Genomic DNA, 16,385 nt, shown 5'->3' on the forward strand with positions numbered 1-16,385 from the left:
GAAATTTATATATGAATGGTAACTAGAAAAGTGAAGTCATAACAAGGGGAATGAAAGACAGCATTTTCAAAGATGAGAATTATTAGAGCAAGCTTATTATGCAGAGGCAGACATTTTGATTAAGGGAAAAAAGTATGTTATGAAGAGAAGTGCCTTGGATAAAGTAAAAGAAACAGGATCCAGAAAAAGAAGAGGCACTATTCCTTGGCAAAAGGAGGACAGAAAGGAAAAGGGCAAGAGGATAACATGAATATCTCCACATCACCATTAGGAGGTCATGTGAACTCAAGAGTTCATTAGCATAAATTGTACACTGCCAAAATTATCATAGTATAATGAAGAGGAAAGCCAAAGCAGTATCAACTACCAAAAGGAAAACTCACATGCCAAAGCATTTAGATTTATTAACCTTGAACTAATGTAAGCCCAGATGTGCTACTTAAACACAGTATACACTGTTAATATACCATATAACTATATAACACCTTTATAAGATGTCAGAGATCTGAAAAAAAGGAAAAAAAATATGGCTTAGAAGGTATCTACAGATATTTTAAAATCAACTGGAGTCAAAAAAAAAAAGAAGAAAATGTATTTATTGGGGATATTTTTAGAAGTAACCATACACTGTAATTTTTTCCCTCCAGTTTTCAGTGGACACAACATCTTTATTTTATTTTTATGTGGTGCTGAGGATCGAACCCAGCGCCCCGCACATGCCAGGCAAGCGCGCTACCGATTGAGCCACATCCCCAGCCCACACTGTAATTTTTAATACTTTTTTTAGAAGAAAAAATGGCAAACAATTGTTCCCCCAAAATACATAATATTAAAAAATGAAGTGGAAAAAAAACTCATTACTAGGAAAAAATCTAATATATTCATAAGAGCACAAAATACAGAAAAGAAGGCAATCAAAGAAGGCTACTAACTTATTTCTGGCTTGCCTCTTCTCTAACTTAAGAAACAAATTTAAAGCCCAGTTGAATCAGTCATATACACTAGCAATCAGAATAGAAATCACAAATAGTCACAAATATTGGGTGTCCCTTGTTGAGGTAAAAGCCTTAAAACAATGTGTATCAGAAAACAGCTCAGCTAACTGAGTCAGTGTTAGGTACAAGCCACACCAGTGCTATGTTCCAGTCAGTAACAAGATTAAAGAGCTTACAATAGAACATAAACCAATGAGGTCTCTAGGCTCCAATTTAGTTCAGCTGATTTTATTTATTTATTTATTTATTTTTGGTTCCAGTAAGGCTTTCTGAAGGAAGAAGTGCATTGATCTACATTCTGTATCTTTTTACAGATCTGGGGAAAACAACTCAGGGAAACTAAACAAGATTTTTGTTTCTAGGGCTTAAAAATGTGGGTTTTAGCTAACTAGAGATAAGCCTCTCAGCAACTAATCTTTCCTACTATCTTAAAGACAGGTCCAGAGTTGCTTAATTAGGTCAATAGAGGATGGGGAGGACGCTGATATAATGTTAGGAAATAATGAAGTCCTAGACAAGTAAATGTCACCAGCAGTTAAAAATAAAAGATTATAAAATATAAAAACTAAGGAAAATTCTCACATAATTAATATAAATTGCAGAGTAACTTAAGTGGCACTACACCAAGAAACTAAAATATTTTAGTTGCACTCACAATCTCACCTTTAAACTGCTTTGTTTATAAATAGAGTCATGTACCAAATAATGAGATTTTAGTCAACAATGGAACACATATAGGACAGCAGTTCCATAAGATTATATTGCCTATTAACACTGTATGCACCTTAATTTGTGTTATATTTTGATATCTGCACAAAAATGAATTCAATGAATTCAATTCACAACAACTAATTGAATACATGCAGTTCATCCACTGAATTGCAAGTCAATGAATGTTTCTCACAGTGTTTCCATAGTTAAGGGATACATAAGTATACATCTAAAATAATAAAAAATGGGGTGGTGATATGGCTCAGTGGTAGAACACCTGGGTTTGATCCCCAGCACCACAGAAAAGGTCATGTTAGTTACAAACTGCCCCAAGAAGTAGAGATCAAAAGCACCTTTTCTCAGTATCACTGATTTCTGTAAATTCTATCACCTTTTGTTGCTAAGGCTGAAAAATAAAAGATGAAAATGAAGGTGACTTTTATTGCAAGTGTACAGACTATATAAAGGTGACAAAAACTGAAATAAGAATGAGTGTGGATCACCAGAACTAACTCAAGTTACATTACAAAATATCTAAAATGTATTAAATTTAGTTAGCAGTATAATGCTGTAATATACATTCTTTAAAAGGTATTTATTCGGGCTGGGAATGTAACTCAGTGGTATAGTACTTGTCTCGAATGCATGAGGCCCGGGGTTCGATCCTCAGTACTACATAAAAAATATAAATAAATTTTAAAAAGATATTTAATCTTCTTTACTTACATTTATAACCAAAGAAACCTTTGGGCTTCTTGCTCTCCAATGAGATAAATGTTCCTATGACGAAGTCAGCAATGGCAAGAAGTAGAATCACCAAAAGAACAATCTGAGCCTGTAGTTTTAAACATTAAAAATAAAATCAAGTGTACTGTGTCAATACTTTTATTTTATTTAATTTCACTAGAATGTAACTTTTGTTCTATTTTGTCTGCTTCCCCAAAGAGTGCCAAGCACAAAGCAGGTACTAGATAAGCTTTGGTTAAACAAAGAACTATTTTAGAATATTCAATATAATGGGGGTTAGTGGGTAGCAAAATTAGGATCATACCATATATATCAAACCCTAAAGCACTAAAAATTATATATACTGTAAGCTTTTCACCCTATGTAATTCGGTTTCCTTCAGCTTTCAGTGACATTCTTAACATTAAGAACAAATTTAACACATATGCAAGTTTTATACCAGATCCAAACATATGTTAAATATGTGACTTCTATATGAAAAGAAGAAAAAGTAGACAAAGTAGAGAATATGGAGGAGGAGAACTCAAGAGGCAATGAGATGGGAAGGAAAGAATTTTTCTCAAATTTTAACTCCCAATAAAAGGGAACAAATACTTATGAAAAAGTATGTTATCAGCTGGGCATGGTGGTGCACACCTATAATCCCAGGGGCTCGGGGAGCTGAGGCAGGAGGAACTCAAGTTTACAGCTAGCCTCTGCACCTTAGCAAGGTCCTAAGCAACTTATCGAGACTCTATCTCAAAAAAAAAATATAAAAAGGGTTAGGATGGCTGAGTGATGTGATGTACACCTATAATCCCAGTGGCTCAAGGAAGCTGAGGTAGGAGGATGGTGAGTTCTAAACCAGTTCTAAACCAGCCTCAGCATTGGAGAGGGGCTTAGCAACTCAGTGAGACCCTGTCTTTAAATAAAATATAAAATAGGGGTAGGAATGTGGCTCAGTGGTGAGTGCCCCAGAGCTCAATCCCCAGTACCAAAAGAAAAAAAGGGCGTGGGGGCTAGGGATGTGGCTCATTGATGAAGTGCGAATAGGTTCAATTCCCTGTACTAAAATCAGTGAGAAAAAAAAATACTTATAATGCTAATCACATCCCTTCAACAAAGTAAATGTGTTAAAAGAACAAATAAATGAGGGTTTGGGAGTATAGCTCAGTGATAGAGCATGTGGTTAGCCTGAACAAGGCCCTAGATTTGATTTCTAGCACTAAGATATGTAAATAATTAAATAGACAAGATTTAATTTTATTCTAATATGATTTTAAAAGCTTAGAAAAAGATTCTTTCTTCTAATTTTCAGTTCAGTAAATATTATCACTTATAGAACAAATATGTGAGTTTTACAGAACCTACAAAAGTAAACATGAAAAAACTTGGACCATCTGAGTTTCTGAACAGTATTTTTGTAGATATTCACTATTCAGGAAACTAGAATGGTGCTGTAACCTACTGTAATGCTCAAAGATCCAATAATATTTCTGCATGCTTTGCTGATCAGTGTGTGAATTCAGCAATTTTTTCAAGAAACACTAGCACTAATTGATTTCTGAAGATTTCAATATCAAGGGGTAAGAATAGCTTCTCTAACTTCAGGTGGACACTTTCAGTCATTGCCCCGGGTTTATTGTTAAACTGAATCTCTTTGAATAAATTATGAAACCATTTATTAAACTATGACTACCTAATATTGACCTGAATATTTCCATGTAAATACTGAAATATAGGGGAGGAAGTGAGAAGTTCAAAACTTAGGACAAAATGAAATAAAATATAAAAAGGGCTAAGGATGTAGCTCAGTGGTTGAGTGCATCACGCTTTGCATATATGAAGCACTGAATTCAATTTCCACCACCACAAACAAAAACAAACTCGTTGAAAGTATTGTGTTTAACTGGATCCTAGACTGGTTTTCTTCAAATATGCCCCACCTACATAAAGGAAATTAACAAACAAAAACAAAAACAAAAAAGACAACCTCTAAAAGTTTGCATATTAAACATATATAGATACTCCTAACATGACTTACTTTTGCTTCCCACTCCATTCCAGCTACTGAGATTCCTAAAAGAATCACTACTGTAATGGCTCCAATAATTCGGATATCATTGATTTCATCTATCATAAGTATAGAATGTTCCTAGAAAAGAGAATTATAAATATAATGACCAACAATGCCTTACATGTAGATGTTGAATAAATGCTTATTAAATGAACTGATGGGAAATCTAAGGAAAGGAATGAATTATTATTGAGATGTCATTCAAGCATCTGATGATCTAACATCAAATGTATGATTAAATTAATACTTGAATATCTGATAGATTCAATAATCAAAAAAACAAAAAAATGACTTTAGTCTGCTAATTAGATTTTTTTAAATGACAGAGCAGAGATATATTTCATATTAACCTGGCTAGAGAACTCATGTTTTTGATGGTCTTTTATGATGTGTGAGGAAGACATGAACAATCTCCTTCATGCAGTTGTCAAAACCACATATTATTTCCATTCTACAAACAAAAATTTCTTGAATTTAAGATTCATATTATAAAAGTTCCCCTGTAGATCAAAACTAAAAGCTCTGATACCTCAATCAACCTAAGTAAGTAGCTATGTATAAATTACACTGCTCAAATAAATTTATAAAAGGCTCAAAAACCTAAAATATCTATTTATTTTGATAACTTAGAATGACTGCATTATGATTGAAAAATTATAAAAGATCACAATTTTCCTATGCAGTTGCTTCTTTTTAAAAAAAAGCCTTCTTATTAAAGCTTTTTAAAAAACTCCTTCATAAAAGCAACAAGGAAAAAATCTTCTTTGAATTCCAATTAGATGAGCTTAATAAAAAAATTAAGGAGAAAAAAATCCAAAGACATTTTGCCAACCAAAGGCATAGTAAGTGTCAAAAAAACAGGAACAAATTCAACTTTTTTAAAGGATCCCATTTGATTTAATAAAATTATGTCTAAACTTTTAACTATATATTATTTTTAAATTTTAGTTTTATATCATTTGACATTTCCTATAGCATTTGGATAATCACACCTGATGATTACCTATAGAAGAAAAAAAAATGATGAGAGTGCAAATATATATCTATTGGATCTGTTTTTAAATTGAGATTCACTGGATCATAAGTACAACAGAACACCAAAGTTGTAGCTCAATATATTTTTTGGGCTGGGGATGTGGCTCAAGCGGTAGTGTGCTTGCCTGGCATGCGTGCGGCCCAGGTTCAATCCTCAGCACCACATACAAAAAAAGATGTTGTGTCTGCTGAAAACTAAAAAATAAATATTAAAATTCTCCCTCTCTCTCTCATATATATTTTTTTATATTAAATCAAGTATTTTAAGTATTTGTTTCAATTTTGGCTGGATCTAACTTTCCACAAAACAAAAACATTTTAAAGCTCTAAATATTCTGATGAGTTCACAAGCTTAATCTTAAACTGAGCAGAAAATAAGAACAAATACTAAAATAAAAATTAAAACTAAAACTAAACTAAAAGAATATGGACTTCAGTGACTATATCACTTGCTTACTTTATACATTTTCCTTTTCTTCATTTTGTTGGCCTACATAGGCAGAGGTCAAAGCAACATAGCGTCAGTCTTTTTCAGAGTTTACGCTTCCTAATTTGCCATAATCTACTATAGAAGAATGCCTACAACCTAACATGAACAACTTTCAGTTAATATGAAGGAATCTTACTCATTCTCACTTCTTTAATGGCACATATCTCCATAACTTTTCAAACAAATTCTCTTCTGAATCCAAGAGCAGTACTATTAAATGTCTTCTGAATAGTTCTTTCTGAATAGTTAGATACCAGCTCTATTTGGTTCTTCAAATTAGCACATCCAGAATTAGGCTGTTCTATATTCTCTGTCTCACAGTGAATGGCATTACCTTCCAACTAAATCGAATAGTCATAAATCTGTGTATAAACTTGAAATTCTCGTTTATCTTTCTTTAATTTCCCACATTACATTAATCATGAAGTCCTCATTCAACTTTATTAAAATATCTGAAGATCATCTCCATCTCTCCAACTCCACTGGTCATTATTGTAATAAAAGCCACCATCTCCACTTCCAGGATAGTTACAATAAACTTTGAAATGGTCTCCATCCCAACTTGTGATCCTTCAAATCCATTTTCCAGACTATGGTCAGATATTTCTCTAGGCCCCAATTCCAATATTAAAGCCCACTTTACTACAAACAAGACCTTTCTTGAATTGATGCTTTAAGACTCAAGTCTTGCCACTCTGTTTCAATCACAGTGAAATATTTATAGTTTGTTTAACATAACATACTCTACACTTTCCAGGCCTTTGTTTCCTTTTCTTTCCTGTTCCCTCATGCCTGACTATACCTTTCCTATTTGCCTGTAAATGCTAACTCCCTTACTTGAAGAACCTTCCTCAACATTCCTTCTACGCCGATTCCCAAAGAGGATCATGTAAACACCACCTCTCTGCCCCTAATTTGGGCTGCTAATGCCACCTACAGTATTCCACAGCTGGCATTCTAACATAATTTTCTTCTTTGTCTATCTCTTGTACTAAATTTCTTGAAGGGCAAGTTTCTAAGTTATCACATCACAACTTTACTAACTCCTAACATGATGAGGGCACAGAGCACTCAATAAACGTGGCAAATGGATGACCAAAAGAAAGGTAAATTACCTTGAGCAACTCCACCACAGTTTCTGCAAATCCAACCACATACATAGCAACTGCAACAGCATTGGCAAAAGCGAATATCAGGCCAATTGCACCACCGAACTCTGGCCCTAGACTTCTTGATATTAAATAATACGCTCCTCCTAAAGAAAAGAAAGAAAAAAAGAAAGTTAGGATTTAATACCGATCAAGCCTTTTAAATACATAAAGAATTCACAAAGCAGATGCCTTCAGTAAGCACAGCAATTAAATTAACAAAAGGTGAAAATATGTTCAGGAACATTAAAAAAAAAAGTCTTCACAGTCCAATGCACTCCATTAAAAATTCCCCCAAATTAGGAGAATTCTCCCACAAATATAAGCTCATCCTATTTTAAGTCCCCACTTTCTCTTTTATGCTTAGATTAAAATGGGCAGCCTCCTCCCCATATTCATAAATATCATGATCATTTCCAAATGATTTTCCAAGTAATATGTTAACTTTAAAATTCACAGTTGACCTGATTTCAATTGCTTAACTATTATGACAATTTGCAGGTGGTATGAATACCAAGGCAAAAATAAAACAATTCTCATGACAAACTGCAAAGAAAAGCATATAATGGCATCCCAAAGAAGTAATTTGTACTCTAGTAAATCCTGCCTAAAAGGCAGAATAAACAAGATACTACATGACATTATCACAAAGCAAGTATTTTTCTAACTTAAAAAATAAGTATGAAGATGTGAAAAAAAAATAAGCAATACTACTGGGCGCAGTGGCACACAACTGTGATCCCAGTGGCCTGGGAAACTAAGGCAGCAGGGTCACGAGTTTAAAGCCAGCCTAAGCAACAGCGAGGTGCTAAGCAACTCAGTGAGACCCTATCTCTAAATAAAATACAAAATAGGGCCGGGGATGTGGCTCAGTGGTTGAGTCCCCCCACCCAGAGTTCAATCCCCAGTACTAAATAAATAAATAAATTTAAAGCAGTATTATTTGATTTGAAGTCAATCTAACGTATTCCTGAAATCTAATACTTATAAAATTCTAGTTTAAATCTGGTTTCTACGTCATAACCAAATTATTAGTGTTAATAATATTGAAGCTACATAATATATATTTCTGTATACTAAAAAAATGCTTAATTTTAAGGCCATTTAGTGAAATGCTATTAAAACAGATGAATATTTGTTTCTATTATTCACCCAGTATAAAGATGATAAATAGAAACAACACAAAATTCTACCATTTGATAAAACACTAAACATGCAAATTTCATTTTGGAAATACCTGTAACACCAATTATTTATCACAGAAATCCTAAAGAAAAAAATGCAATCTTACAATTTAACATAAGTCTCATAATTTGGGATGAAAACGACTTAAAAAATTTCTCAGAAATATTTCTGAACACTAAAAAGTCCAATAAATTTTTATGTAATAATAATTTTGTAAGTCAAATAAAGATCTTAATAAAATCTCTTAAGACATTAAATCACATGAAAGTTAAATTACAAGAAAAATCCCTGGCATATACTATATCATAGCCTATAAACATGTATGCTTTCCAAATTAATATTTTTTCACTTACTCTTAATACCAACAATGAATTGACAACTATTATTTATCCTGATTTTATAAACAAGAAAATTAAGTCACAAAAAAAGGCTAATTGCAATCACAACCATTTATATGTTTTCATAGTTGAAAAATTAAACTTTAGAATAAGAACTATCACCAATAAGAATCCATTTGTTATGTGCTCTAGCATATTGATTATATAAAATGTCAATTTTGACATTCCAAATGATTTAAAAAATCTTCCACAAACCTAAACTTAAAACCCAGTTTGTTACTTTAGAGAGAGACAGAGAGAGAGAGAAAGAGAGAGAGAGAGAGAGAGAAAGAAATATATTTATATTCTGTTGTCAGGAAATTAATAAGTGACAGTGGATAATAAAGAAAATAAAAGCATCTATTTATCTTTAATTTTTACTCCTGATGATAAGCAAAAGTTCTATGCCCTATTCCCCCCCCCCCATTTCCATTCTTGCTTCCTAGAGGTAATGTGACTTAAAACCTGCTTCCTGGGGCTGGGAATGTGGCTCAAGTGGTAGCGCGCTCGCCTGGCATGTGTTCGGCCCGGGTTCAATCCTCAGCACCACATATAAACAAAGATATTGTGTCCGCCGAAAACTAAAAAATAAATATTAAAAAATTCTCTCTCTCTCTCTCTCATCTCTCTCTCTTTAAAAAAAAAATCAGTCCTAATATGGGCTGAGAAAAAAACTAAAAAAAAAAAAAAAAAAAAAAAACTGCTTCCTTCCTTCTTCTACTAGAATTACCCATTCTAGCAACACACTATTTTAATCTTCATTTTATCTATGAGAAATAAGGCTTAGAAAATTAAATAATTTGGTCAAGGTTGTGCAAATCTAGAAATGTACTTAAACTCAGATCTTTCTATCTTTGGATGTTTACCCAATATAAAATTTATAATAAAATCTTGATACTCAGTCTGTAATGGAAAATGCTTAAGAGTACAGTAAAAAACAAAAACAAAAACAAAAAAAACTATGCTCAATTAAAAGGCATCAAAACAAAAATTAACTACTTTCTTTCAAAAAATAATCTATTGTTCAAGCAAACACAGAAGTCAATATCAGGGAAAAATCCTCATGGAGGCTCATAATCCAGCCATAAACTACCCCAATTACTGAGTACAGGGAATGTATTCTTTTGCCAGGCACTATGGCGCACGTCTGCAATCTATGCAACACAGGAGACTGAAGCACGAGAATCTTGAGTTCAAGACCAGCTTCAGCAATTTAGCAAGGCCCTACGCATCTTAGTGAGCCCCTGTCTCCTAGTGAAATATAAAAAGGAACTAGTGATGTGATTCAATGGTTAAGTACAGAAAGAAAGGAAAGGAAGAAAAAAATAAAAAGTAAGATGCCAGAAATGACATGTAGTGATAAAACCACACTGGGTTCTCTTATTATTCCATGTGGATTCGCAGATTTGTAGTTCTTTCTAAATCTCAAATCAACCATAAATACAATTACATTTTGAAACCAAGTTAAAATATCATTAATTATTTAAGAAAATGCCCATGTCAAAAATTATTCACTTGCCAGGCATGGTGGTGCATGCCTCTAATCCCAGAGGCTCAGGCAGCTGAGGCAGGAGGATCATGAGTTCAAAGCCAGCCTCAGCAACTTAGTGAGGCCCTGAGTAACTCTGTGAGACCCTGTCTCTAAATGAAACACCAAAACACCAAAAAGTACAGTGGATGTGGCTCAGTGAATAAGTGCCCCTGGGTTTAAAATCTGCTACCAAAAAAAAAAAGAAAAAGAAAAAGAAAAAAAATAGAAAAAGCAATCATGAAATTCATTTGGAAAAATAAGAGAAGGAGAATTGCCAAAGCAATCTTTAATAAGATTGAAGCAGGAGGCATCACAATGCCAGATCTTAACTATACTACAGAGCTATAGTAACAAAAACAGCATGGTATTGGCCCCAAAATGACATGTAGACCAATGGTTCAGAACAGAGAACACAGAGACAAATCCACATAAATAGTTATCTCATACTAGATAAAGATGCCAAAAACATACATTGGAAAAAAGATAGCCTCTTCAACAATGGTGCTGGGAAAATTGGAAATCCATATGCAACAAAATGAAGCTAAACCCCTATCTTTCACTTTGCCCAAAACTCAAAGTGGATCCAGGACCTATGAATTAGACCAGAAACACTGCACCTAATAGAAGAAAAAGCAGGCCAAAATCTTCATCATGTTGGCTTAGGACCTAACTTCTTTTAAAAGAGTCTTAAAGCACAGAAATAAAATCAAGAAGCAATAAATGGGATGAATCCAAACTAAAAAGCTTCTTCTCAGCTAAAGAAAAAAACCAATAACCTGAAGAGAGAGCCAAAAAAATGGGAGAAAATTTTTGCCACACGCACATCAGATAGAGCACTATTCTCCAGGATATATTATAATATATATATATATATATAATATATATATATATATATTATATATATAATATATATAAAGAACTCAAAAAACTTAACACCAAAAAACCAAATAACCCAATCAATAAATGGGCTAAGGAAATGAGCAGACACTTCACAGAAGATACACAATTGATCAACAGATATATAAAATATATTCAACATCTCTTGCTATTAGAGAAATGCAAATCAAAACTACTCTAAGATTTAATCTCACTCCAGTCAAAATGGCAGCTATTAAGAATACAAACAACAATAAGTGTTAGGAAGGATGTGAAGGAAAAAGCACACTCATACATTGCTGGTGAAACTACAGATTGGTGCAGCCAATCCGGAAAGCACTACGGAGATTCCTTGGATAACTTGGAATGGAACCACCATTTGATCCAGCTATCACACTCATTGATATAGACCCACAGGACTTAAAATCAGTGTACTACAGTGATGCAGCCACCTCAATGTTTATAGAAGCTCAATTCAAAATAGCTAAACTGTGGAACCAACCTCAATACCCTTCAATAGATGAATGGATAAAGAAATGGTGGAATATATACACAATGGAAGATTATTCAGCCTTGAAGAATAGAATTATGGCATTTACAAGTAAATGGACACAGTTTGAGAATATCATGCTAAGCAAAGTAAGCCAATCCCAAAAAACCAATGGCTGAATGTTTTCTCTGATAAGTGGATGCTGACCAATAATGGGGGATTGGGGGGAAAGGGAAGAATGGAGGAACTTTGGATTGAGCAGAGAGGAGGGTGGGGTATATGTGAGAGGGGAAGTTGGCAGAATGAGATGAACATTATTACCCTATGTACAGGTATGATCGCATGAATGGTTGTACTCCATTCGTATAAAAAATAATATTAAAAAATATATTTATATATAAAATTATTCACTCACCAGATTTATATGAGTTACTTGTAACATACAAGTAGTGTTTTACTGAATCAAAAACATACTATATTTAAACCTAAGAAAATCTCATAAAACAACTGTTGCAGAACTGCCTTTTGCAGCTTTTTCAAACATTTCATTTACCTAAAAAGTCAGTTTCAAATAAATTAGTTACAAAGGAAAAGAAGTTTAAAAAAAAAAAAAAGAATAGAACTATGGAGTTGAATTATAACAGAGCTTCTTGCTTGGGAATGCTAGAAATGAGTAGTTAATATTCAATGATAACCTGTTTTTACCAATATAGTAAGCACTCTTTGTGAAAATGTGGAAAGTATTTTTCCTCTCTTCCAATATTTGGAACAAAAATTCAGAGGTCTTCAGTTAATTTTTAAGAAAGGAAAAAGATGTAGACATTTAAGAAGGATTCACAAGCAGAATCTGTATAACATTTCATTTTACTGGGAAAATAGGAATGTACCTAATTCATTTATACTCTCATTATCCATATATGTGATAACATTTATCAATGCAACACTGCATTAGACAAGTTACTATATGTCAAAACCATGGTATGATCCTAGCAGCTAGGTCTGAAAAAATAACAGTACTATTATTATCAGAACATAAGCTCCAAGAAAACTGGATCTTATTTGACTTACACTGTTATAAACCCAGTGTCTATCACAAAATACTCAGTAAAATTCACCTTAATCATGGACTAGGCAGGTTCATATTTATTGTGAATTTTTAGAACTACATGACTGAAATTTGATGTAACTTGGGTTTTTAATTGAAATGGCAATAACCTATTGTTAAATAAGTTAGTTAAGTGTACCAAAATAAAGTGGTTGAGAAATCTTTTCCTTCTATTACTAATTCTTTCATTCATTAACATAGTATAATTCAAAAACCAGAATTTATACATCGTATACTTGTTCAGATCCCTGAGGCTAGCCTCTAAGTGAGTCTATATGTACATTAGTTGAAGATGAGAGAGTATTGGTTTATGATATGAGTAAAGCCAACACCATCTAATTATAGAACTGTAACAGGATTCATGCAAATTATGTAAAACACAAGCTTTCAAGAACATTGATGTGATTTACAGAACAAGAGAAAGCTCTAGACACCCAGCAAACTGAAATAATTTTAAATGTAAGAATGTATCTTTCAGGCAGGAATTATGCCAGAGATGAAGGCAAACTTCATTAGTTAACTGGCACTATTCTTCTTTTCCTGGAGGAGGCAGAAAACCTAAGGGATGATGTTCTAACCTACTGCCAGTGGCTTTAAATAGTACTCCAAATGTCGTTTATAATCTAATCAGCATAAAACTAAGTATTTTTTATTTCCTCAATTTTTGCTTTTCCAGAAACCATGTTTCCTTATTAATTGAACATCATTATATTTGTTTGCAAGTTGGCAGTAAATTCATACTAGAGAAACAAAACTACAACTTTTCTAGATGTCTGTTTAAACTCTAAAATGTAATTTAAGCCAAAGTTAAAATACACCAAAAACATAAAATCTCTCCTAGGGCAAAAAGTATACAACTCTAGGAAAAGTAAAGACTTCACTTACTTCCACAAAGTTAGAAACATTCCTTTTACAACAAGAACAAAACATTCACTATTAATAAAATACAAATAGATGTTGTAATTCAGTTAAGAATCAAGGTTGGGTGTGTGGGAAACTCCCTGCTGAAGCTAAAGTTAAGTTTCCATCTGGCAAGAACATCACAGAATCTCTTATCCCTCCCCCTCCTCTCAGAAGGGCACCAAGCCAAAGAGCGCTAAATTCAAAAGTTTTCTCGACCAATCCCCACTGGACATAGTGTCCGCTTGCCTGTCCACTAGCCATTCCTGAGTCACCCTGCCAATCAGCATCCGGGACATCTACGCAAAACTTCTTAAGCCAAAGCTTGCAAGCTTAAGCTCTGCCCTCTTCCTATTCTTTCTCTCCTTTCTCTACTATCTTTCTCTTTTTCTCTGCTCTCTTCCTCTCTCCTCTCTGCCTCCTTTTCTTCCCCAATACATCTCTTGGTTGAATCTCCATCCTGGATGAGTCACTCACCTTTTCAATCAAGATAAGTAAAACAAATTTTTAGCACTGCCTCAAAATAGTTTCTTTATATAAAATTTTTTTTTAAAGTAAGTTATCAAGTTTAAAGGGGGATTCTTCAAATTTAATTTTTTTTAAAAGTAAGTTATCAAGTTTAAAGGGGGATTCTTCAAATTTAAGAGTAATAGTGTTCTCCAATCTTGGAATAATATTTTAGGTATAACATTTCCTTTTCAATCAACTTAAAATTTACAGAAAAGCTCAATGGGTCCCCAGATATCACTATTCCTATAGCATTCCTCCATTTTTTTCTTGACACTTTGATTTTTCTGTATAATTCCAGCTCTACCATCCTCCTCTCTTAGTAGCCCTTACAAAGTAGGCAGTCAAATCATAGCTGTAGAAGATCCATTCTAGGTACTCTTGATAATACCCTAAAGCACTGTTTATGGTTAATGGCCAAGAGAACTTAGAGTCTCTTCAGTTTTACACCTTAACACCTTCAATTTTTTGGTTCCTTGAAATTCTGTTGAACAAAAAGCATTCTTTTCCACAGATTCCCAGTCTAGACCTGTTATCAACTTCCTGTACTGTCATTTAACTCTCCTAAGTATTATACTAAATGCTCTTGGAGTTATCCTGTAATTCAGATTCAATTTGTTAGAAAATAATACTTAACAGGTACTCTTAACAAGTAAAGAGTTTACAGAGTTAAAATATTCTAATTCTCTTCCATTCTTCACTTGTTATTGTAGAATAATTATCTAATGAACAAATTTCTTATCAATTTCTTGGTTGGTTTATATTTTGGTAAGAAATCTTTCATCCAGTAAAGTTTGATCCAACACTAGATTGTTTAACTTTCTCAAATTTCAGGTTGGTTCCCTACCATTTCCCAAAGATTAGACATGAGTTTTTTTGTAATGTTTTACTGTGAACTTATGTATTTTTATCATATATTGTGCTTTTATCCAAATCGATTATTATCATTATTATTGTTCAAATTATCCAAACTTCAGCCAGTGTTAGGCTCTTAAGTTGGTTCCTTAAGTTGGTTCCTGGGTACTTTTGCTATAACTAGTAGCTTCTGTTATCTTCCTTACTTTTGGAAATGAAAAATGACTATGCACTATGTTTCCTGTCCAGATCTGAAATTAGTCATGCTTCATTCTTTTCAGTGGAAATTCACGACATGGGTACTTGCTGCTACCGGGTTAGTCATTTATTACAACAGGTCATTTTAATGGAGAGAGCTAAAATTATGTACTTTGAGGATAAAACGTATGATACTACATACATAGTATTTCCAATCATGCATATGGGGTATAGATCACCTTGGTTTTATATCTGTGTCTACTGTCTCCCATGTGGAGAATAATTTTTTTCATGATACAAAGATACTTTATTGGAGATCTACAAGTCCCTGAGTCAGAAACAGAGGGTCTTAAATTCACAAGAATCTTGAGGAAATACTACAGAGGAAGCAGCTCATTTCTATTTTGTAAAAATCAGTCAGGTGTCCAAAGTCACTAACACAAAGTGAAAAATAAATGCCTTCTAATGTGTCATAGCATTTGGTCCTTTCTTCAATCAACAACTTTCTCTTTTATCTTCTTTAGGATTATTTCAGCAAATGTGCTAAATTCTTATTTTTCTAAGTATCTTGTAACAGAAGAATTCCAAATTTTATGATATAATGGTCTTTCTCCCTAAAGGTTCTTCCTCTTTAACTTATCATTTTGAGGAGATATTAGCAAAATTACAAAACATGTGAATTTGTTGGAACAGAGCTTCATAGGTTCCAAGTTTTCACACTTTTCCCTGGCATCTAAGACAAGAGAAGATTGGATACAGTCCCCAAGGTAGACAGATTTGTGACTAGATAGATAGATAATCATATATATATATATATATATATATATATATATATATATATATGAAGTACTACTACTAAAGAAAAATGAAATGGCTTTTTGGGCATAATCCAAGAAAATCTATACTTTCCAAGATTCAGATTCAAATGTAAAATGGTCCAGGGTTCATGCTGCCTGTGGTTTCATGCCCCATTCTCATAGAGACTCACAATCTAGATGTTGAGGTTAGAGGGTAAGGAGAAATTCTTTGATGACTTGCTGATCCCCTGCAAATACCCAACACCGTTCCCTTGTCTCCTGTTAATTATTCCCAATGTCGGATAGAAATGAAGCATTTCAGTGTTGTCTGATTAACTTTGTTAGATATATCCATATTTTACACTCTAATAAAGTTCAAGAA

At 33.3% G+C, this 16,385-nt stretch overlaps 1 protein-coding gene across 3 annotated transcripts in view; it reads right to left on the minus strand.

Moving 5' to 3' along the window:
* The window catches only part of Slc12a2 (solute carrier family 12 member 2), an 86,930-nt gene that overhangs the window by 44,948 nt on the left and 25,597 nt on the right, over positions 1–16,385 (minus strand). For all 3 annotated transcript variants that reach the window (XM_078048020.1, XM_021725649.2, XM_078048030.1), the window contains exons 5-7: positions 7,150–7,289; positions 4,477–4,587; positions 2,433–2,541 (exon numbers count right to left, since the gene is read on the minus strand). In XM_078048020.1, the coding sequence (XP_077904146.1) occupies positions 2,433–2,541; positions 4,477–4,587; positions 7,150–7,289 (360 nt within the window). The remainder of the gene's footprint in view (positions 1–2,432; positions 2,542–4,476; positions 4,588–7,149; positions 7,290–16,385) is intronic.

Source organism: Ictidomys tridecemlineatus, chromosome 1 (genome assembly GCF_052094955.1).
Source record: "Ictidomys tridecemlineatus isolate mIctTri1 chromosome 1, mIctTri1.hap1, whole genome shotgun sequence".
Taxonomy (NCBI): Eukaryota; Metazoa; Chordata; class Mammalia; order Rodentia; family Sciuridae; genus Ictidomys; species Ictidomys tridecemlineatus.